Genomic DNA, 23,188 nt, shown 5'->3' with positions numbered 1-23,188 from the left:
TGGAAGGATAACTGATAAACAAAGAATTGACAGTGCTGCTCCAGCCTCCAAGTGCCAATCAGCAGCTTGTGCTCCGAGTTCCAGAACTAGAGCAGCAACTGGTATCATTGCAGTGCATCTATAAGGTTCAGAGCTCCGGAGATATCACAATTACAGATGTGGTCACCCCAACAGCTTAAGAGTATGCAGGAAGAAGGAGAAAAGGTGAATATCAGACGGTCAAAAAAGCACAGGCAGGTAATGTGCGTCCAACTCTTCAACCAGTATTCAGTTTTGAATACTGATAAGTGTTGTTTCATCTGGGAAGTGCAGCTAGGGGCAAATCTCTGGCACTACAGGTGCCTAAGCAGCACAGGGGGATACAAGGAAGTCTGGAAAAGCAATAGTGGAAGATGATCCATGGTTAGAGGAACAGATAGGCGTTTCTGTGGCTGCAGCCGTGAATCCAGGATGGTGTGTTGCCTCCCTGGTGCCAAGGTCAAGGATGTTACTGAGTGGTTGCAGACCATCATGATGGGGGGCGGTGAACAGCCAACAATCGTGGTCCATATCAGTACTAATGGCATAGGAAGAACGAGGGATGTGGTCCTGCAGCCAGAATTTAGGGAGTTAGGTAGAAAAATAGCAAGCAGGGCTTCAAAATTAGTACTCTCCAGATTACTCCCAGCGCCACAAGTACAAAATAGAAAGATTAGACAGATGAATGAGCAGCTGGAAAGATGGTGCAGGAAGGAGGGTTTCAGATTCTTGTGACTTTGGGCCTGGATCTGCAGGAGATGGGATCTGTACAGACAAAATGAGTAGCTGCTGAAAAGTGCCTGGACAGAGTTCCTTGTGGAAGGTAGGCATGCAGGTACAGCAGGCAATAAAGAAGGCAAATGGTATGTTGGCCTTGACAGAGAGGATTAGAGTACAGGAGCAGGTACAGCAGGCAGTAAAAAGGCAAATGGTATGTTGGCCTTGACAGAGAGGATTCGAGTACAGGAGAAGGATGTCTTGCTGCAATTATACAGGGCCTTGGTGAGGCAACACTTGGAATAATGTGTGCAGTATTGGTCTCCTTATCTGAGGAAGCATGTTCTTGCTCTAGAGGGAGTGCAGCAAAGGTTTATCAGACTGATTCCTGGGTTTGACGGGACTGACATACAAATTTGAATCAGTTAGGATTGTATTCGCTGGAGTTCAGAAGAATGACGGGGGTCTCATAGAAACCTATAAAATTCTAACAGGACTACACAGGGTAGATGCAGGAAGGATGTTACTGATGGTGGGTGTGTCCAAATCACAGTCAGAATATGGGTAGACCATTTAGGAGGAGAAATTTCTTCACCCTGAGAATGGCCAGCCTGTGGAATCCGTTACTACAGGACATAGTTGAGGCCAAAACATTGTATGTTTTCAAGAAGCTATTAGATATAGCACTTGGGGCGAATGAGATCAAAGGATATGGGGGGGGGAAACAGGATTAGCCTATTGAGTTGTATGATGAGCAATGATCATAATGAATGGCGGAGCAGGCTCGAAGTGCCGAATGGCACCTCCTGCTCCTATTTTCTATGTTTCTACATTAACATTTAAACATCCTGTCTACTTCATCCAGCTATTGAAAGCTATGAAAAATTAGGAAGATGCAAGAATTGTTTGCCACCCTACCTACCAAAACCCCAAGGTAATAAGGACAGAGATGAATCAACACTTTGCCATGCTGGGAAGCCACACAACCCAAACATTCAGAATTCAATCTTTAGTTGAGGACTTCTGGCTATATAAAATCCCAGTAACTAGTTATCCGGAATGTCAAGCCTAACATCCGCCACCTTTGAAATACCTTGCCTCCGAAGTGGTCGCTCCTGCTTCTTAGCCAGCTCCTCTGCACTGGTGAGGGTATCCTGCAGCTGCTGCAGCTTCTCTTGGTGTTGAAGATGTGCAATGCGGAGCTGGGAACGGAGGTCCTGCACCTCTGACATCAAGCTGTTTCTGTCCACTGATAAGAGGTCTTCCAGGGCTGATTGCTGCTGTTTCTCCTAAATTGTGAAAGGTTAGTGACACAAATATACTTCTGCAAATTACCTGATGACCTTGAATAGGCAGTATTCTGGCTATAGTGATATAACTGGGTATCCCAGAAGTTGGGAAAAATTTAGAAACTATCCAAAGTAACAAAAGTGGGAGAAAGAAAGGAACAGACTGTAAATGCTTCTACAAATATATAAAGAGTAGCTGAATTGAGCATTGGTCTCTTATAGGGCTAGATTGGGGAATTAGTAATGGGAAATGAGGAAATGGCAGAGTGTGAGAACAAGAATTTTGTTGCTGTCTTCTCAATAGAAGACAAAAAAAGCATCTCAATAATAATATAATAGCAGGGGGAAAAGGGAGGGAGAAACTTAAAACAATCATGATCACTAAAGGAAAAGTGCTAGGCAAACTAATGGGACTAGAGATCAACAAGTCCCCTGGAATTAATGCCCTGTATTGTAGGGTCTTAAAGGAAGTGGCTGCAGAGATGGTGGATGTATTGGTTGTAATCTTCCAAAATTACCTGAAAGGTCCCAGAAGATTGGAAAACTGCAAATCTAACACCACTATTCAAGAAAGGAGGAAGACAAAGCAGGAAATGGAAGACCAGTTAGTCTAACATCTGTCATTGGGAAAATGCTGGAATATATTAAGGTGTTAGTAGCAAAACACCCAGAAAATCATCATACAATCAGACAATCAGGCAGTGAACAGGTTTTGTGAAAGGCAAATTGTATTGACAAATTTGTCAGATTTCTTTCGCACAGGTAGGGTGTTAAAGGGAAACCAGCAGATGATGTGTATTTGGATTTCTAAAAGCATTTGATAAGGTGTCACATAAAATGTTAACTGAACAGAGCAGGAACTCATGGTGTTGGGATACACGTCAGCCTGGATAGAGAATTTGACAAAGACAGGAAACAAAGAGTCGGAGTAAATGGGTAATTCATTGGTACCAGTTCAGAGAAGGTTCACTTGGCTTACTCCTGGAACAAAGGCATAAATCCTATGAAGATGGAGCAGGTTGGGCCTATTATATGCTCACAACACTAGGGACCCGGGTTTGATTCCGACCTTGGGTGACTGTCTCCCTGTGTTTGCGTGGGTTTCCTCCGGGTGCTCCTGTTTCCTCCCACAGTCCAAAGATGTGCAGGTTAGGTAGATTGGCCATCCTAAATTGCCCCTTAGTGTCCAAAAGGTTAGTTGGGGTTATGGGGTTGTGGAGGTGTGGGCCTAGGTGGGAGCTTTCGGAGGGATAGTAAGGATCGATGGGCCAAATGTCCTTCTGTTCTATGGTGATTCTATGATTATGTTTACTGGACTTCAGAAGAATGAGATCGTATTGGGGATTGGAGTACAGGAATAAAGTTTTGCTCCAATTGTACAGTATTTTTCACATCTGGAATACTGTGTGTAGTTTTGATCTCATAGCTAATGAAGGACATACTTGCATTGGAGGAAGTACAGCAAAGGTTCACTAATTGGTGCCAGGGATGAAGCTGTTGTTTTAGGTCGAGGAGCTGAATAAATTTCACCTATATCCTCTGGGAATTAGAAGAATGAGAGGCAAACTCACTGAAAAATACGAGACTCTGTCTGAAGCGGCTCACCAGGGTAGACACAGTTCATTTCCGCTGATCAGGGATTCAAAAACATGAGGACACAGGATATGTGGCTGATCATTTAGGACTGAGACGAAGAAAAATGACTTCACTCAAATAGTTGTGAAACTTTGGTATACGCTATCCAGGAGAGTTGTGGATATTTCATTTAAGGCTGAGATAGATTTGCGGTCACTCAGGGTATTAAGGGATATGGGGAGCAGGTGGGGAAGTATAGTTGAAGCCCAAGATCAGCCATAATTGTATTGAATGGCGGAGCGGGTTAGACATGCCATAAGGTCTACTCCTGCTCTTATTTATTGTGTTCTTGTATTGTAAAACTTTTTGAAATACTGTTGAAGAACAACAACTTGGAACTGTGGTACAAGCTGCTGGATTTGACAGGTCTGCTGATGGGTAAGTGATGGGAATTCGGTGTATTGAGCAGCGCAAGAGTTTGGTAGTGTGGTGGGTAGGCGATGTTGTTTTACAATGCATTCACCAAACCTGACGTGAGCTCACTGAACTTCTTCCAGGAGCAGTGCTTTGTTCTCAGAGCTATATGCAGAGAGCTGAGCTCCTTTACCACCTACTCCCATTCTCTTTGGAGGATATTCCATTAGGGCCTCCTGACCCACTGTGGAAACTGGACTTCGCTCCTCCCGTTGGCTTCCATTACCAAGATCTCCAGCATGGCTTCTGTAAACCTGTGAGATATCTCTTTCCCCAGGTGCTTCACTTATTCAGATTCTTCTTGCAGGTAATATCAGTACTGGCAGAATGGCGATCTGGTTCCAAGTCAGGATCTCTATTGTTTGGAGGGGGACTTGCCTTGGGCTTTCTGGGTGGTAGAGGTTGCAGGTTTAAAAAATGCTGTTGAAGAAGCCCTGGTGAGTTGCTTCAGAACATCTTGCATACAGTAAACACTGTTGCAATTGTGTGCTTGTGTTGGAGGGAGTGAACGGGGCTTTGATCACGTAGATTGATTTGCCCTGGATGGTGTTGAGATTTAGTGCTGCTGGAGCCACATAATCTGGGCAAGTGAAGAGTATTCCATCACCATTCGGACTTGTGCCTTGTGGGCTTTGGGATGCCAGCAGGTGAGTTACTCACCTCAGAATTCCCAGTTTCTGACCTGCCCTTATTGCCACAGTATTTATATGATTATTTCAGTTAGGTTTCTGGTCACCGAGCAGCACGGTGGCGCAGTGGTTAGCACTGCTGCCTCGCGGCGCCAAGGTCCCAGGTTCGATCCCGGCTTTGGGTCACTGTTCGTGTGGAGTTTGCACATTCTCCCCGTGTGTGCGTGGGCTTCGCCCCCACAACCAAAAATGTGCAGGCTAGGTGAAGTGGCCACACTAAATTGCCCCTTAATTGGAAAAAATGAATTGGGTACTCTAAATTTATATTAAAAAAAGGTTTTTGGTCAGTGACATGCCCAAGGATTTTTGATATTGGGGATTCAGGCTGGTAATGGCATTGAATGCCAAATGGGATAATTAGATCTCTCTTTTTGGCAATGGTCAATATCTGACACTTCTGTGGTGCGAATGTTACTTGCAACTTATCACCCCAAACCTGTCCAGGTCTTGTTGCATAGGAAATAGACCAAGTAATTTCAAATGTATTACATACTGTGCAATCATCAGCGAACATGTCCATTTCTGACCATAGGATGGAGGGAAGGTCACTGATGAAGCAGCTGAAGATGGTTAGGCCTAAGACCCTGAAGAACTCTTGCAGCGATGTCCTGGGATTGAGATGAGAGGCTTCCAACACCGTAACCATCTTCTTTGTGCTACTTAAGACAGGAATCAGTAGAGTTCCCCCCCCCCCCCGGATTCCCATTGACTTTAATTTTGCTCGGGCTTTTTGATGACATACTCAGTCAAATTCCGCCTGAATATCAAAGGCAGTCACTCTCACCTCACCTCGTTCAGCTCTTTGTCCATATTTGGCTCAACGCTGTAATGAGGTCAAGAGTTAAGTGGCCTTGGTGGAACCCAAATTGTGCATCAATGAGCAGGTGATTTTCACTTGCTGTGCAAGTGCCGCTGTACTGTCAATGAATTCTTCCATCACTTTTAGTGAGATGGTAATTAGCTGTATTGGATTTGTCCTATTTTTGTGACAGGACCTGGGCAACGTTCCACATTTTTAAGTAGATGCAGAAGTACTGAAACAGGTTGGTTATGAGGGCGGTTAGCTCTTGAGCAAGAGTTTGGAAGTTGTCAGGACTGTTTCTTGATATCACGTGGAATTAATTGAATCGGAAGAAGGCTAAAATCTGTGATGTTAGGTACCTCACGAGAAGGCCCATATAGATCATCCATGTGGCACTTGTGGCTGTAGGTGACTGCAAATTTATCAGTTTTGTCTTTTGCAGAGATATGCTGTCTACTCCCATCATTAAGGATGGGGATATTTGTGGAGTCTCTTCCTCCAGTTAGTTGTTCAATCCTCTGAGGGCACGGCCTTCTCTCATTTTACTTGCCTCCTGCATTCTACCTTGTTTTTCTTCTATCTATATTTAATGCTGTTTTATTTATAACTAATACACTTACTCTAATTACTGTGCGAGGGATATAGAACCAACAGTAGACTATTCAGCTCCTCGAGTCTGCTCAGTCTTTCCATAGATTATGGCTAATCTGTGCCTCAACTCCAACTACTTGCCTTTGGCTCCAAATTTTTAATATCTCTATCCTTCAAATATTGACCAGCGAGTCTTGAAAATTTCATTTGTGTTAGCATCATTCATAGTCTTTTGGAGCAGAGAATTTCAGATTTCTGCAGCTCAGGGTGAAAAAGTGCTTCTTGGTCTAACTTTTAAATTGAAAAATTAGCACAATAAAATGATTGATCCAGCTTTCTACTACTTCTCTTACTTTGATTCCAAGGGGACCACTAAGAAGAAAAAGGGAAAACATTTTTTGATCAGCTGCAAACCTGGTCCAAAAACCCTTTTTTTAAAAGCCAATTGAGTTCCCTGACGCAAGAGTGACCAGATTTTCCGGCAGTTTTTTTACAGAACCAGAAAGAGATAATTTTATCTTGTGGTGTAATTAGCCTGTTGTGGTGTAATTGGCCTTAAACTGGAAAAATCAAAATTGTGAGCTTTCCCTTCCCTATGGACGGTGGCCTATCACTTGCAGTCCCGGTCACTGAACCAAATGAAGAAACAAATGATTACATTTTCCAACTGCTACCCACCTCACTGCATTCCGCATCATCTAGATCCTTGTAATAAGGACAAAGAGCATCATTGCTGTATGACAATTTGACTTTTGAGCCTTTCCATTGCTGCTCCACCCATTCTTCCACAATGTCTTGTTTGTGATTTTTCATTGTATTCATTTCTCATTCTCCCTCCTTTGCCCTGATTTACTTTACTATTAATGATGAGCTGGCTGCAGTGAAGCACACACCACTTCTGTGACATCACAATAACAAAGTGACAGGACAAGCCAGTTTCAACTTTCTTCGGCTAACATAAAAACTTGTTTTATTTTTGAAAACTGACTACAACTATCTATTATAAAAAGAAATAAAAGAAAATATTTACCAGCCAAAATTTATGATAAGTTTTAATTCCCGAAATCTTAACAAGCAGTGTAAGATTTGAATTTGGGTAAGATGCAAGACTATGAGGGTAAATTAGACATGCCCCTGCTGCAGCAAAGGAAATGCTTCAAGAAAATCTTTCTCTCTTTTCGCATGAGAAACAGTAGTAGGCCAGAAAGCCCTTCAAGCCTGCTCCTCCATTCAGTAAGATCGTGGATGATCTGATCTTGGTGTCAACATCACTTTCTGTTCCCCATAACCCTGGATTCCCCTACAGTTCAATAAATGAATTTGTCTGAGGTAGGCAGGTTTTATGACTAAGCCTCAAAAGCTTGCTAGCATAGAGGGTACCAAAGATTCAGGACCCGCAGGAGAGGTAATGCCTCCTCATCACGGTCTTAAAAGACAAATCCCTTATTCTGAAACTATGCCCCCCAGATTTAAATTCCCATCATGAGGGGAAATATCCTCTCAGCATCTACCTTGTCAATGTCCCTCAGAATCTCATTTGTTTCAATCAGATCACCTCTCATTTTTCTAAACTCCAATTAGAATAGGCCCAACCTGCACAATCTTTCTTCATATGATTCATTCATCCTTGAAATCAACCTTGTGGAGAACTTTCTCTGAACTGCCCCCAACGCTGTATGCAGTCTCACCAACGTCCTGTACAGCTGTAGCAAGACTTACCTACTTTTACAATCCATCCCCTTTAAAATAATGGGCAACATTCCATTTGACTTTCTAATTACTTGTACATGCAAGCTAATTTGTGTGCCATGTACAAGGACTCCCAGATTCTTCTGTAACGTATTGTGCCGTCTCTCTTAAAAATGTTTGCATTTCCATTATTCTGACCAAAGCGGACGACATCACATTTTCCTACCTTAATAGCCATCTGTCAAACCTCTGTCCACTCACTGAACATAACTTAACCCTTTGCAGACTCTTTGTGTCCTCCTCACAACTTGTTTTTCCACCCATGTATCATCAGCAAGTTTGGTGTCAATACATTTGGCCCCTTCATCCAAGTCATTATAGATTGCAAATAGTTGAGGCCTCAGCACTGGTCCCTGTGGCATTCTGCTAATTACAGTTCGCCAGCCTGAAAACAAACCATTTCTCCTGACAGTTTGCTGTTATAATTAGCCAATATTGTAGCCATGCTAATATATCATACCAACATTATGAGCTCTCATCTTTTGCAGTAACTTTTTAAGTGATGTCCTATTGAATGAGTTTTCGAAATTCAAATACTCTACAGTTCCTCTTTATCCAGCCTGCTCGTTCCATCCTCAAAGACTTTGTTAATAAATAAATTTCCAGTCCAGAAATTTATCTCGACTCTGCTTATAATTTGCTAAATGTTCAGCTACTACTTTCTTCATCATGGATGCCAATATTTTCCTCATAGATAGATGTTAGGCTAACTGCCCTAGAGGTTCCTGCTTTCTTTTTCCCCCATCTTCCTTGAATAGGGTTGTTACATTGGCAGTCTTCCAATCGCTGGGACTTTTTCAGAATCTAGGGAATTTTGGAAGATCAAAACCTATCCATCCACAATCTCTGCAATCAATTATTTTTTTAAGACCATAGGATGCAGGGAACTTTTAGCCCCATTAGTTTGCCTATTACTTTTTTGTCAAGTGGTATTGACTTAGTTAGTAAAACCAACATGTAACTGAAAGAAACAAATCACAAGATTCTGATGAAAACTCACAACCTGACAGGTTAACTCTGTTTTCCCAGCAGGGAGTTTGACGTTGCCGAACTTGCTTCATTTTATTGGGCGGCGAATGTGGGCAAGGTGTGGCGGTGGTGGGAAGGAGAAGGGGTAGAGTGGGTTAGGATGGAGGAGGAATCTTGTCAGGGGTCAAGTTTGAGGGCTATGGTGATGGCAGCGTTGCCAATGGCTCCAAGTAGGTATTCAGGAAGCCCAGTGGTACAGTCCACACTTCAGATATGGATCAGCTGAGGAGGCATTTTAGGGTGGAAGGGATGTCGGTGCTGTGCGAGAATCATGGGTTTGAGCCGGGGAGATGGATAGTGTATACAGCAGGTGGAGGGAAGTGGGGCTGGTCAAGGTGAGGAATCTGTATTTGGAGGAAGGGTTCGTCAGTCTGTTGGAGCTAAGGGAGAGAGTAGAGCTGCCGAGAATGAGCGAGTTCAGGTATCTGCAGGTTAGGGACTTTGCGCGAAAGGTCTGGAGGGGGTTTCCTAGGTTGCCGGGATACACCCTGCTGGAGCGACCGCTGAAGAGTTGGGGATATATACAAATGGTTGGGGGAGCAGGGAGGTGAGCGGGTGGTGATGATCAAGGAGAAATGGGAAGCGGAGTTGGGAGGGGCGATCAATTGGGGAGTATGGAGGCAGTGCGAAGGGTAGACGGAATCTCCTCTTGTGTGCAAGGGTGAGCCTGATACAGTTTAAGGTGGTGCACAGGGTGCATATGACTCGGGCAAGAATGAGTGGGTTCTTTCAGGGGGTAGTAGATGAGTGTGAGAGGTGTGGGCGGGGGCCAGCGAATCATGCGCACATGTTTTGGGGTTGCGAAAAATTGGGAAGATTCTGGGTGGGAATGTTCGCGGTCTTAACCAGGATAGTGGAGCAGGAGGTGGACCGGACCCTCTGGTGGCGATATTTGGTGTTTCAGAGAAGCCAGAGCTCATGGGGAGGAGGAAGGCCGATGTCTTGGCCTTCGCCTCTCTGATTGCAAGGCGGCGAATTTTGCTGAATTGGTGGTCGGCATCGCCACCAGGGGTAGCGGCATTGTTGGGTGACCTGTACGACTTTCTGCGGATAGAGAAGACAAAGTTAAGGGGCTCAGCATGGGGTGTTTGAGAAAAGGTGGGGATGTTTGTGACCATGTTTGAGGAGCTGTTCATCGTAGGGGGGTGGGGGGGGGGGGGGGAAAGGGGCAAATCTGTACAGACTGTATAGTTGATTGTTGGGAAGTATGTTTCCCCGGAGTGTTTAATTGCTGCAACCTGTTCTGATACATGTTTAGAATAAAATACATTAAAAAAAAAACTGTTTTCCCTCCCACAGATGATGTCAGGTCTGCTGAGTACTTCGCAAATTTGTTTTAATTTCAGATTTCCAGTAATCGCAATATTTTGCTTTTGCACAAGGTCCCAGGTTTGATTCCTCCCCTCTTGAATTAACTGGAGCACCAATAGAGGCATTAAATATTGTTTCGATACTCAGATTAAAGAAAAAATTTGAAAAATATAATCAGCTAGGAATCCTGCAGTTGATTGCTATCAAGAATGACCTATCCTGAAGATGAGTGAACAAACAAGGTGTGTTTAAACTTTGATTGCAATTCTCCACAGTCTAATAAGCCTAATCACAGTCTACTAATTCAAAAGTGAGGAACTGGCATTTGACCGATGACCTGGAGGACGACCAGAATCTACAGTTTAACACTGATTTTCCACCTCTACCCACATTGGAAATACAATATAAAACCAAGAGCTGCAGTATTTTCACCTGCCACTTGCTGACTTCAACATTATTTATTCAACAGCAGAACACTTCTAATGGAGGCCAAGAGTTTCCAGACCAACTTAAATTTCTATTGCTCTTGCAAAGCTGCATTTATACACTCACCTCAAACGCTGCTCGATATTAACCCATTGCAAAAGCTTCACTACGTCTGTGCTGGCCCATAAATTAGCTATTATTTTTGTATGCTAATAATAATAATCTTTATTAGTGTCACAAGTAGGGTTACATTAGCACTGCAATGAAGTTACTGTGAAAATCCTCTAGTCGGCACACAACAGCAGGTACACTTGAGGAAGAATTCGGAATGTCCAATTCACCTGACAAGCACATCTTTCGGGACTTGTGTGAAACGCACACAGACACGGGGAGAACATGCAGAATCCACACAGACAGTGACCCAGGCCGGGAATCGAACCCGGATCCCTGGCGCTGTGAAGCAACAGTGGTAACCACTGGGCTACCGTGCCGTTAGATAATATTCTGATGTCTATTAAAACTACTGTTTAAATGGAAAATTTTTAGAAGGTGGTTATATTTTAAGATGTCTCTTTTAATTCAAGATAAATTGAGCATTTAATCTCGGCAAATTCTGGCTGGTGATAAGCTGATGTGACCTGGTTAACATGGAGACCAGGGATCCAGGATCAAGTCTATTTGAATCCCAAGTGTCAGATTTAACACTGAGCACAAAGAGAAGCATGTGGCCCGGTTTTGTACAGATTTACAGACTCTCAAGCACTCAAGACTCAGAAACCATGAAGACAGGGAGATAGATGCTCCTGGGTGATGGCTCAGGAAAGTTAATGATGCAAGAGCAGAATGCTGGTGAGAAAGCATTTTCCTTTTGAAGAGAAGGACCTGCATACATCAAAAGACTGATAGGATGGCAGATAGTGCCTTCCAGCTGTCAGCCCAATCGTGTATACTGTGAAGGACTGCGAGAAGGGCTTTTAAAAGGACTCTGGAAGACTTGCCCCCACTGCAACAGGGAGAAGAGAGCTACTGAAATGTCTGGAGAGATTCTGAATTTTAAAAAATACACTTCTGCTGAGAGTGTGGCATACTGCATAGACAAAATGTTTGGCAATCTGCCATGTTAAGAAACTAATGAGGAATACCTGTACTGTAGTTTAGAATATCAGTTGCTACTAAGTAATGTCTCGTCGATGTTGATTCTGGTGCAGTAGAATAAAAGTCTTAAAACTTCAAGGAATTGCACGACAAGAATTCAAGTCAGTTACTGGGAATTCAAATCGTTTTTTTGAAGCTACCAATCTCCACAGGGATTATAACACTGCCCTAAATTAAGAGATTTATGACACCATGTAGATTCTTTCAACAGAAACACGATTGCTACTAATAAGGCGATAACTAGCAAAACTCAGAATTTACCTGATCTTTAAGAATGCGCTCAAGAATTGCAGGGAGGGAGTTCTCTCCTCCTACTGCTTGGTTCTGCATGCATGAACGTAATTCAGCGAAGAAAGATTTTTGTTCCTGCTTGAAAACTGCCTGCAATGCCAGAAGCAACTCCCCTCTCCAATCACTCCTTCTACCTGTAGAATCCTGTAAAGATAAAAGGGATAAGAAAATGAGTCAAGACTTCAGAAAAGTAAATAATTATTGTAATTGCATTAAATGGCATTACGATCGCTGAATCCCACCATCAGCATTCATTAGGTTACTATTGACCATAAACTGACTGGATCAACCATATAAGTGCTGTGACTACAAGTGCAAGTCAGAGGCTGGAAATTCTGCAGTGAGTAACTCAGCTGCCGATTCACCAAAACCTGTCACTATCTACAAAGCACAAGTCAGGAGGATGATGGAATATCCCCACTTACGTGGATGAGGGCAGCTCCAACAACACACAAGAAGCTTGACACCATGAAGGTAAAAGCAGTCCCCTTGATTGGTACAATATCACCCATCTTAAATAATTAACTCTCCAGCACACAGAATGCAAAGTCTCCAAAATGCACAGCAGCAACTCACCAAGCTTCATTTGATACCATCTTCCAAATCTGTGCCCTTTGCACCTAAAAGGACAAGAGCAGCATATGCATAGAAATACCACCACTTCCTAGTTTCCATCCAAGTCACACTTGTAACTATGCCGTGTTTTTTTCACAGTTGCATGTCAAAAGATCTGGAACTCCCTTTTTAACAGTACCATGGGTATATCTACACCAACCACATGGACTGCAGTGATTTAGGTGTCTCACCACCATCTCAATGTCAATTAGGAATGGGCAACAAATACTTTGCCAGTGACACTCGCATCCCATGTACAAATAATAAAAAATTCACCTTCACTAGATCTATCTTTTGTTTCTTTTCTCATCGCGTTACAACTAGCTTTTGTCTTGTTATATCAGCCTTTGGTCATTTAATCATCTTATCCGACCACAGACCTATTGTCTTTCTCCCCTCACCACTATTTCTTGCCTCTGTACATGCCTAAACTGGTTACATTTGTAAAATTTTCAATTTCTGTCCAACATTTATCAACCTGAACTCTCAACTCTCTTCTTTTCACAGATGGCGCCTGGCTTAAGTGGTTCCAGCATTCTGTTTTATTACTGATAAAAACAACCAGATTTAAAGGCCTCAAGCTTTTCTTTTACTCTTTTGTGGGATGTAGGCAGTGACATGTATAAATCCCAATTAATTATATTTAATTAATTTAACAGGGCCAGCTATTAAGAGGGAAGATGGAAAAAGGAATAGTGCACGGAGATTTATCTATAAATGGGCCTGACTGCAGAATGATGTGCAAATAATGTGCAGATAATGTGCAGTAATGAGATCAGACATTATGAAAATGAGACAATGGGACTTTGAATATTGGTGCACGCTATGTCACAACTGGCATGGTGCACGCATAATTTCTCTGAAAGGATGCGGCCGAGTGTGGAACGGAGCAGTGAAAAGGGCATGGTTGAGGGTGGAATTGAGCAGTCTGGGTGGTCAAAGTATGTAGATAGAATGAGAGAGAAAAAGAAATCACACTGCCTGCACAACACAATGAGGGGGGGCAGGGAGGAGGAGTGTATATGTCTCAAAAAACAAAAAAAAACGCAGAACTAGATAAATTGTAAATTTTAATGCTAAGATTGATTATATATTCTGCTGGACAAAATCGAAGGGATTTGGGGCGACGGTGGGAGTTTGATCATAGATCAGTCGTGATCACATTGAATGGTGGAACAGGTTTGAGGGATTGAACAGCCTACCCCTGTTCTTCTGTAATTACACATCTGCCACTGTTTTTCTAGTGCATATTTGATTTAATTCATGCAAAATGGGTTTGAATAAACAGGAAAATTGTTGGATGTTTAAGACACTAACATTCTAGCAGTTAGGCATGCAATGCCACCCAATCCATCTTACATGGATGTACATTTTGATGCAAGTGAATGGAAAGTAATAACATGTAATATCTGCCAAGCTGGAAGAGTTATGAACAAAGCTAATGTATGAGAGGCAAGGCAGTGTCGCATATGTTAGCTGAAAGGAATGGATAGAATTACTTAATTTTGAAGAGGTTAATGAAGATGTAATGATAACGAAGGAGAAAATGCAACATGTTGCATTCTTTTAAGAAATCCGTACCACTGCACAAATATTTTGCTAACCCTAGACATCAGAAATTTGTCTTTTCCATCTGAATTCAAACCTCACCATGTAAAGCGGTGAAAATTACTTCAATAAATCTGGTAATTTTGGTTAGCACCAGAAAACTACCACAGAAGTTGCCAGATTGACATCGACATTGGTTCATTATGTTCTGCCACCTCTACTTAGTTTACTCTACCTTGTGATTGACTCGACATTACCTCAGCACAATAAACCACCTGCATATCAAGAAATAAAGTAACACCACAATCTGGCCACTGGAATAGAAAAGCTTCAACTATAAGCCATGCAGATGTCCAAAAGAACAGAATAATTGTATTCCCCTAACTTCCAATAGTACCGAATACAACTGCTATAAGAAAACACATACTTCCTCTGAATATACTCTTCTCATTTGTTAAAATTATATTTGCAAACTCACCCTTCAAGTTGTGCAGTATTTTATATGTGGTGGGGAGGAGAGGCACACCTTGGCCGTATAAGGTACAGGCACACCTCTTCACAAGAGATCTGTAAACTTACCTCATCATCCTTGTCGGTTGCTTTGGAAAGCAAGTCCTTTAATAGCTGAATTGTTTCAAGCAGTGCCCTTTTCTCTTGCTGCCATTCTTTCATCGTTTTGCTCAAGACAGAGACAGGTTCAGGTTCAGGGCAAAGAAAAGGCCTTTCTGATAGTGCTAATACCCGACAACCTTCCTCATGCACCCTGTTCAGCAGTGCCTGATGAGAGAAGAGATGGAGCAAATCTCAACCTCAATCACTACAACATGCTGAACTACAATGAATGTCGGAAGCAGCCTTCAAATGCAATATTTCACATTTTGATAAATTATTGGATATAATTGCATTATGTGAAAGTAGTGTATACAAGTAGTATACATGATAAAATCTTGGGCATAATGGAGGAGATTACATTAAATACAGTAGAGGTGACGTAATATTTTTGGTGATAAGCATTTCTATAACTGGGATATGTATTCATTGACTGGTGTGAAAACCTGTTTGTATCAGAAAGGTTCCAATATTTATCATGATATCAATATCAAATGTCTAAACAGACTTCTGTTAAGCAAGAATGCTGCATACACTCTTCCAGCATACTTACCAGAACTCTTTTGCTGCAGGAGCGCACAAACATAACTTGTGGGGCTATTGGTAATAAAGATAGCAATTCTTGGCAGAATTCAGTCAACCTCAAACATTCAACTTGTTCTCAAAACTTCATTCTATTTGTGTGTAGAATGACTGCTGTTCCAAATTTATCAGACTAAGAGCTATACCCAGATGCACTGGGCGGGATTCTCCCAATGGGAATCTAAGCGCGTCGGGGCCTCATCGCTCCGACGCCGCGTAAAAGACGCGGCGCTTGGGTCCCGCGCCTACGCAGTTGGGCAGGCACCAACTAGCGCATGCACAGTGGTCGTCCTCCCCAGGTTGCCCTGCACAACAATGGCGCAGGGCAATAACATTGCCGGCAGAGGAAAGGAGGCCCGCCGACAGAGAGGCCGGACGACGATCTGTGGGCCCCGATCGTGGGCCAAACCCCTTCGAAGGCCCCCCCCCCCCCCCCCCCCCCCCCCCCCCGGTGAAGGAGCCGCTCCCCCCCCACCCCCCCGAGCATTCCTGCAGAGTTTGGAGGTGGCGGAGTGGCCTTTCGGCCCATCTGGGCCGAAGAATCGGCGGCCCCACCGATTCCAGCGGCCCGCGCCGGCGCAAATGGCGCCGATTCTCTGCACCTCGGAGAATCAGGCGCCGGCGTCGGGGCATCGTGGCGCGGTTGCTCCGATTCTCCAGCCCGGCGCGGGGCTCGGAGAATCGCTCCCACTATTTCTCCATCAGATGTTGTGTAAAAAGGCTTTTAGAAGGTACTGTATAATAGATTTATAAGCAAGTTTAAAACACATGGGATAAATTCTGTGGCATTCAAAATTGGCTAAGAGACAGAAAGCAGTGATTGATGGTGAATGGTTGTTTCACATGGAGGATGGTCCAGAAGGGCCCCAGAAGTCAGTATTAGGAACACTGCACTTTTTGATTCAGATTAATGATGTGAACTTGGCCAGAGGCCAGAAATGTAAAAAAACCAGAAAACGCTGGAAAAGCTCAGCAGGTCTGGAAGTATCTGTGGAGAGAGGAACAGAGTTAACACTTCAAGTACATATGACTCTTCTCTAGGGGCGGTTTAGCACAGGGCTAAATCGCTGGCTTTGAAAGCAGACCAAGGAAGGCCAGCAGCACGGTTCGATTCCCGTAACAGCCCCCCCGAACAGGCGCCGGAGTCTTTTCACAGTAATTTCATTTGAAGCCTACTTGTGACAATAAGCGATTTTCATTTTCATTTCATTCCAGAGCTGAAGAGAGTTGTAAGTGTAATGGATTTTATACTGCAGGAGGTGTGGAGCAAAAAAACGAGATAGGTGGGAGCTCAGGAGAGGTTTGACAAAGATGTCATGGACACAAGACAAAGGGTACGGTTCTAATAGTCACCTAAAGGTCAGATGGCAGAATGCGTTAATAACAGGACAAGGGTCAGGGCTCTCTGAATACAAAACATAAGAACCAGCTGGTCTTGAGGGACAGAGGGGTCTGGGCAAAAAGAAAAAAAATCAAAACGGAGGTCAGAGTTCATGGTCTGAACTCAATGGTTAGGCTGTAAAGTGCCCACTCCGTAGATGAGGTGCTGTTCCTACCCAGAGTGCTGGGTTTCAATTGAACATTGCACCATAATTTCAAAGTTTGCAGATGACACTAAGCCCAGAAATGTAGTTAATAGTGAGGAAGCTGGAAGCAGATTTTTATTTGTTTGGCTGGGAAAGCATTTATACTTCAACATCGAAGTTAACAACCCATTGAATTACAGATTTCAGGAGCACACCGACTGTTAACATGGACAAGCTTATGGGAGATGAAACAATGATAAAACATTGAAATTATAAATTTTTGAAGAGACAATGAGGAAAGGCAATATAAACTACTAACACTTTGATGCAGGAGCAGAATAGTGGGGATGAATGTACAGAAAAATCTTTCAGGGTGGAAGAATAAATTGAGAAACCAGTTATAAGATTTTTTTATTAGATCCTTGGTTTTATAAACAGAGGCATAGGAGTACAAAATGAAGTAATGCAGAGCCTTTTTAAAACACTGGTCCTGGCCCAGTTGGGGGAATTCTGAACCTGTTTCCAGCAAGGGTACAGTGGAGATTTACTAAAATGGTGCCAGGGATGAAGGGCTTCAGTTGTATACAGAAATTAGAGAAACTGAGGTTGCTCTGCTTCAGCAGAGAAGGTTAAGGGAAAAAGTAATTGTTCAAAATCATGAAAGGTTGCAAATAGAGTAAATAAGGAGAAACTGTTAGCAGTGGCAGAAGTACAGTATGAACAACAAGAGACAGATTTGAGGCAATTGGAAGAGGAGAGATCAGATTTATTTTAATGTAGCAACTTGTCATGATCTGAAATGCTTTCATGAAAAGGTGGTAGAAGCAGATTCAAAAATAGCTTAAAATGGGAATAGGATAAATAGTAGAAGGGGAAAATAATGCAGAAAATAATAAGGAAATGGAACTATTTGGATAGCTCTTTAGTTGACACAGCGCAATGGGCCAAATAGCTGCCTTTTGTGTTGCATTTTATGGTTCCTGCCAACATCACGTGCAGAAATACATGCACATTAGCTGAGTCTATGCAATATAAAATTTACAAATCTCCAAACTTGATTTTTGGCAAACAAATGGGAAATTTCACAGGTTTTCTTTCGAATTATAGGAGCAAATCAATTTTTCAATCAATTCATCACCCCTGAAAAGTTTCAAAAATGAGTAAAACGTTGAGAAACTGACTTTAACAAACTGTAACATTTTAAGCACTTTTAAATATTGTTTAGTCTGTGAGACCTGTCTTGATATGATTGAGATGGAAATAACACAACACTAATAAAAGTACATTTAATGGATTGCATGATTAATTACCAATAAATTGTTAGATGACAACATATCTGTATATTTCAGCACTTCAACAATTGCATTCCTACAGTTGAAAAGTAAAATCAAACAGACCTGTAGCTGTCGAGAAGGCACTTCCACCCCAGGCAATTTACGTTCCCTTTGATGACTGTCCACATCAACCAATGCCATTCCACGATGTTGCAGATACTCCACAAAACTATTGTCCAGTCGTTCCGTTGTTTCAAGCTCCTGATTTAGTTTTGCTCCTAGATCCAAACTTGCATCTGTAGAAGGAAATTTTAAAGTTTATATTTCCATTTTTCAGATCAAGGCTACAATTGCATTCCTCAGCTACCCATTCTTACTGAGATAGCGAAAGACATTTGTCAGCAAGGAATTAAATTAATCGACTGCATAATACTTAAGGTTAAAGAAAGTAGCTTGGAATTGAAGATAATTAATCCAACACCAAATGCCGAGGTTACAACCATCATAGCATCTGCTAATCCCAATAAGGCTGACTTTTTCCCACTGAAATTTGGCATGCTTGCCTTAATTGCTCTTTCGGGTTGATTGATAAGTTGTTTACCAAAACTCAGTTTTACAGTCACATCTCCTTCCTGACTGTCTCCAGCTCAGATTTATTCCACAAGGATAGAATTATAGAAATTTACAGCACATAAGAGGCTCTTCGGTCCATCGTATCTATGCCTGCCATCAAGCACCTATCTGTTGTAACCCCATTTATAATAATAATAAATCTTTTAGTGTCATAAGTAGGCTTACATTAATACTCAATGAAGCTACTGTGAAAGCCCCGAGTCACCACACTCCGGCGCCTGTTCGGGTACACAGAGGGAGAATTCAGAATGTCCAATTCACCTAGCAGCACATCTTTCAGGACTTGTGGGAGGAAACCGGAGCACCCGGAGGAGCACCCATGCAGGCATGGGGAGAATATGCAGACTCTGCACAGACCCAATGACCCAAGCCGGGAATCGAACCCAGGTCCTTGGCGCTGTGAAGCAACAGTGCTATTCCTACACTTGGTCTGTCGACTTATATGCTCTGGTGTTTCAAGTGCTCCTCTAAATGCTTCTTAAATGTTGTGAGGGTTCCCACCTCAGTCACCCTTTCAGGCAGGGAGTTCCAGATTCCCGCCAGCCTCTGCGTGAAAAAGATTTTCCTCAAATCCCTTCTAAATCTCCTGCCCCTTAAATCTATGCTCCTTGGTTATTGACTCCTCTAACTAAGGGGAAACGTTCTTTCCTATCTACCCATGTCCTTGATACCTTCGTACAGCTCAATCAGGTCCCCTCAACCTCTCTGCTCTGAAAGAAAACAACCCCAGCCTCGCCAGCTTCGCTTCCATCACATTCGAAATGAGATCAGCTGGTTTATGAGCTACACTCCACCGGATCCTTATCTTTCTTTAAAAGGAGTGAGATAGATGCCTGCATCATAATTTCCAGGATAGAGCCCCGCGCCATGAATCTTCAAATGCCGCCACTAACAAAGGCACTGGCCGATCAGCAAACTTTTTATAAAATTCCACACAGAACCCATCTGGCCCCGGTGCCTTACCTGCCTGCATGCTCCCTATTGCCTTTAAAACTTCCTCAACCCATAATGTGGGACACTCCAACCCCTCCAGGAACGACCCCATGTCTGCCTCATCGTCTGGTGGCTGTGACCTGTACACTTCCTCAAACACCCCACACCTTGTCTGATGCAGCTACCAGCCCACCTCCCATATCCCGTACCTGGATGATCTCTCAGGAGGCTGCCTGCCACCTCAGCTGGCCAGCCAACAAAAGACCGGCCTTCTCCACATATTCATAATCGCCGCCCCCCCCCTTTGTGCGCTGCAGCTGACGCACCACCTTATCTGTGGACAGCAGATTAAACTGTGTCTACAGTTTCTTTCTACTGGCCAGAAGCTCTGGAGTGGAGTTCTCAGATTACTTACCGTCCACCTCCAAGATTTTATCCACCAGCTGCTGGTGCTCCTCCCTATTGACCTGTGCCTTGTATGAAATTATTGGGGAACGGTGAATCCCGCCCGTGCTATCCACAAACCTGTCAACCTCATGGAAACACCGCTGTGCATCCAGCTGACACTCAAGCTCCAAAACCAAGTTGGTTAAAACCGGTGGCACTTCCTACACATTTCAACTCCATCGTTCTATGTTTAAAATCCACTGAATAACTTAATTTCTCCATTAACCAGTCTTACTTCCTCCAAGTAAAAGATGTGGCTCATAGTACTGCATGGCCCCTTTTATGTTTATTTTTTGTGGGGTGTATGTGCAACAATTTTTGCTTCAGTTCTGCTCCTCAACTCTTATCCTCGGTGTGGTGATGACTGCATTTCCTGCTCACCCAAAACTAGAAAATTTGCTTCAATTTCCACCTCTCTCTCTCATATACAGATAGTCTATCTCTGATACTTCCCTGCCGTTACTTGACTTCTGCCTCTATTACTGGGAATAGGCCGTTTACTAATATTCATTATAACTCACCGACTCCCACAGCTACCTCGAATTTTCCTCCTCACACCCTGCTTCCGGCAAGCTTCTATTCTCCCAGCTTCTCCATCTCATCTGCACTGATGATGCTACCTTTCACAATCGGGGCGGCATGGTGGCACAGTGGTTAGCACTTCTGCCTCACAGCACCTGGGATCTAGGTTCAATTCTGGCCTTGAGTCACTGTCTGCGTGGAGTTGATACATTCTCCCCGCGACTGCGTGGTTTCCTCAGGGTGCCCCGGTTTCCTCCCACAGTCCAAAGACGTGCGGGCTTAGGTAGATTGGTCATTCTAAATTGCCCCTTAGTGTCCAGAGATGTGCAGGTTAGGTTATGAGGTCACGGGATAGGGCAGGGTGGACCGGGGAGTAGACATAGCTAATGCTCATTTGAAGGGTGGTGCAGACTCGATGGGCCGATTGGCCTCCTTCTGCACTGTAGGGATTCTCTCTTCCTTCTTCCTCAATCCAGGATTCCCTCCCACCTGTGGTTGACAGGGCCCTTAACTTTGTCCGACCCATTCCCTGCACCTGCCGTTGCACCTGCCACCATGAACCACAGTAGGATTCTCTTGTCCTCATATTCTACCTCAAGCCTCAACATTCAAAGGACCATCTTCCGCCATTTCCACCACCAGTATCATGACCCAACAAAACACATTTTCCCGTCCCCCGTCAACATTCCAAAGGGACCACTCCCTCTGCAAGAGCTTGGTCCACTCCTCTGATCACTCCCATCACCTTATTCCCTTCTCATGGCACCTTTCCATGCAATCGCAGAAGATGGAACAACTTCTTTATCATCTCCTCTCTCTTCAAAGTCCACATCCCTGAACACTCCCTCCCTCCAAGTCATGTGTGCTTCCTTCAATTTAGTACCCTGTATTCCCTGCTCCCAATGCGGTCTCCCCTACATTGAGACGACCAATTGGCGATTGGATGATCACTTTGAGGAACATTCCGCTCAATCCATAAGCATGATTTTGACCTTCTAATGGATTGTCATTTTAATTCATACAATCTCGTGTTCACATTTCTGACCTGAGCAAGTGTGAGGAACAGCACCTCAACTACCAAACCTTTTGGACTTACTTAAGACCAAGAACCCTGCCCTCCTTTTCTTCGACTAGGTATCAATCTGTACCTTGTTTTCACGTATTTGTTTTCACATATTGCTGTTCTTTATTCTACCACCAAGTCATGGACTAGACCAATATTTTCTTTACTATAACAATTACCACTTACTTTACCTTTTGTTCCATGATCTTTGTAATTTAATCTCCCCAGCATTCCAACCTATCCCTGACCTTCCTTTTTGTTCTATCTTACCCACTCCCATTATTCAACAGCACAAACCGCATCACACTTCCACCTCTCGAGTTCCAAAGAAGAGTCCTATTGGAAACAAAGCGTTAACTCAGTTCCTCTCTCCACAGATATCGCCAGACCCCTTTGTTTTTCTTGCACCTTCTGTTTTTATTTTAGATTTCCAGCATGCGCAGTATATTGCTTTTATTTAACTAAATTGAACCACCATGTTTAGTCAGAGAGCTGACACTGATTTAGGAGCTTATCCAATCACAGGCATGACTGTCTCTCTACAAACACCCCAGAAAGCATAAGCAATCCATTTGTATGCTATCTTAATCACAAGAATAACTCACACTGAAAAATCATCAAATGCATCCTAAGGAAAGTTCATTTGCATCCCAGTAGTTCGTAGAACTACATGTTTGAAGAAATGGTTAGTTAGAGGGTTTCAACTTTTAAATGTCGAGGGACAGAGATCAATTAAATCACTCTTTTTAATATTTACAATAGGCTGAATAACGGCCACATAATCACAGAAACTAGATGGTGGCTCTGGACAAAAGTATGCTTTAAAAAAGGATTTCACAGGATGTGGGTGTTGCTGGTTAAGCCAGCATTTGCTGTTCATTCCTAATTGCCCTCGAGAAGGTGATGGCAAGCTGCCTTCTTGGAACAACTGCAGTCCCATAGTGCTGCTAGGAAGAGAATTCCAGGTTTTTGACCCAGTGATATTGAAGGAATGGTGATACATCCCCAAGTCAGGGTGCTGTGTGGCTTGCAGGGGAACTTACAGGTGATGGCGTACCCAGGTATCCCCTGCCCTTGTCCTTCTAGGTGGTAGAAGTCACAGGTTTAGAAGCTACAGTCGAAGGCGCCTTGGTGGGTTTCTGTGGTGCATCTTGTCGATGATATACACTGCTACCACACTCCCAGAATGAAACCCACATTAGACAATGGCGGTAGGGGAGATAATGCATCTATCATAGACCCTGTTTACTTCCCATGCTACTTTTCCATTTGGATGTTAGCCTTGTGCATGGAGAATCAACATGATCTCATATGAGGAAT

General features: G+C 43.3%; 1 protein-coding gene across 1 annotated transcript in view; it reads right to left on the bottom strand.

Annotated features, from left to right (window-relative positions):
* The window catches only part of LOC140395958 (pericentrin-like), a 401,239-nt gene that overhangs the window by 82,208 nt on the left and 295,843 nt on the right, over nucleotides 1–23,188 (bottom strand). The window contains 4 exon segments of the mRNA XM_072483987.1: nucleotides 1,829–2,024; nucleotides 12,087–12,260; nucleotides 14,859–15,056; nucleotides 18,394–18,566. Coding sequence (XP_072340088.1) covers nucleotides 1,829–2,024; nucleotides 12,087–12,260; nucleotides 14,859–15,056; nucleotides 18,394–18,566 — 741 coding nt within the window.

This window comes from Scyliorhinus torazame, chromosome 2 (assembly GCF_047496885.1).
Source record: "Scyliorhinus torazame isolate Kashiwa2021f chromosome 2, sScyTor2.1, whole genome shotgun sequence".
In the NCBI taxonomy this organism is placed as follows: Eukaryota; Metazoa; Chordata; class Chondrichthyes; order Carcharhiniformes; family Scyliorhinidae; genus Scyliorhinus; species Scyliorhinus torazame.
Note: the sequence above shows the minus strand (reverse complement) of the source record. Positions and strands in the feature narration are given on the sequence as shown.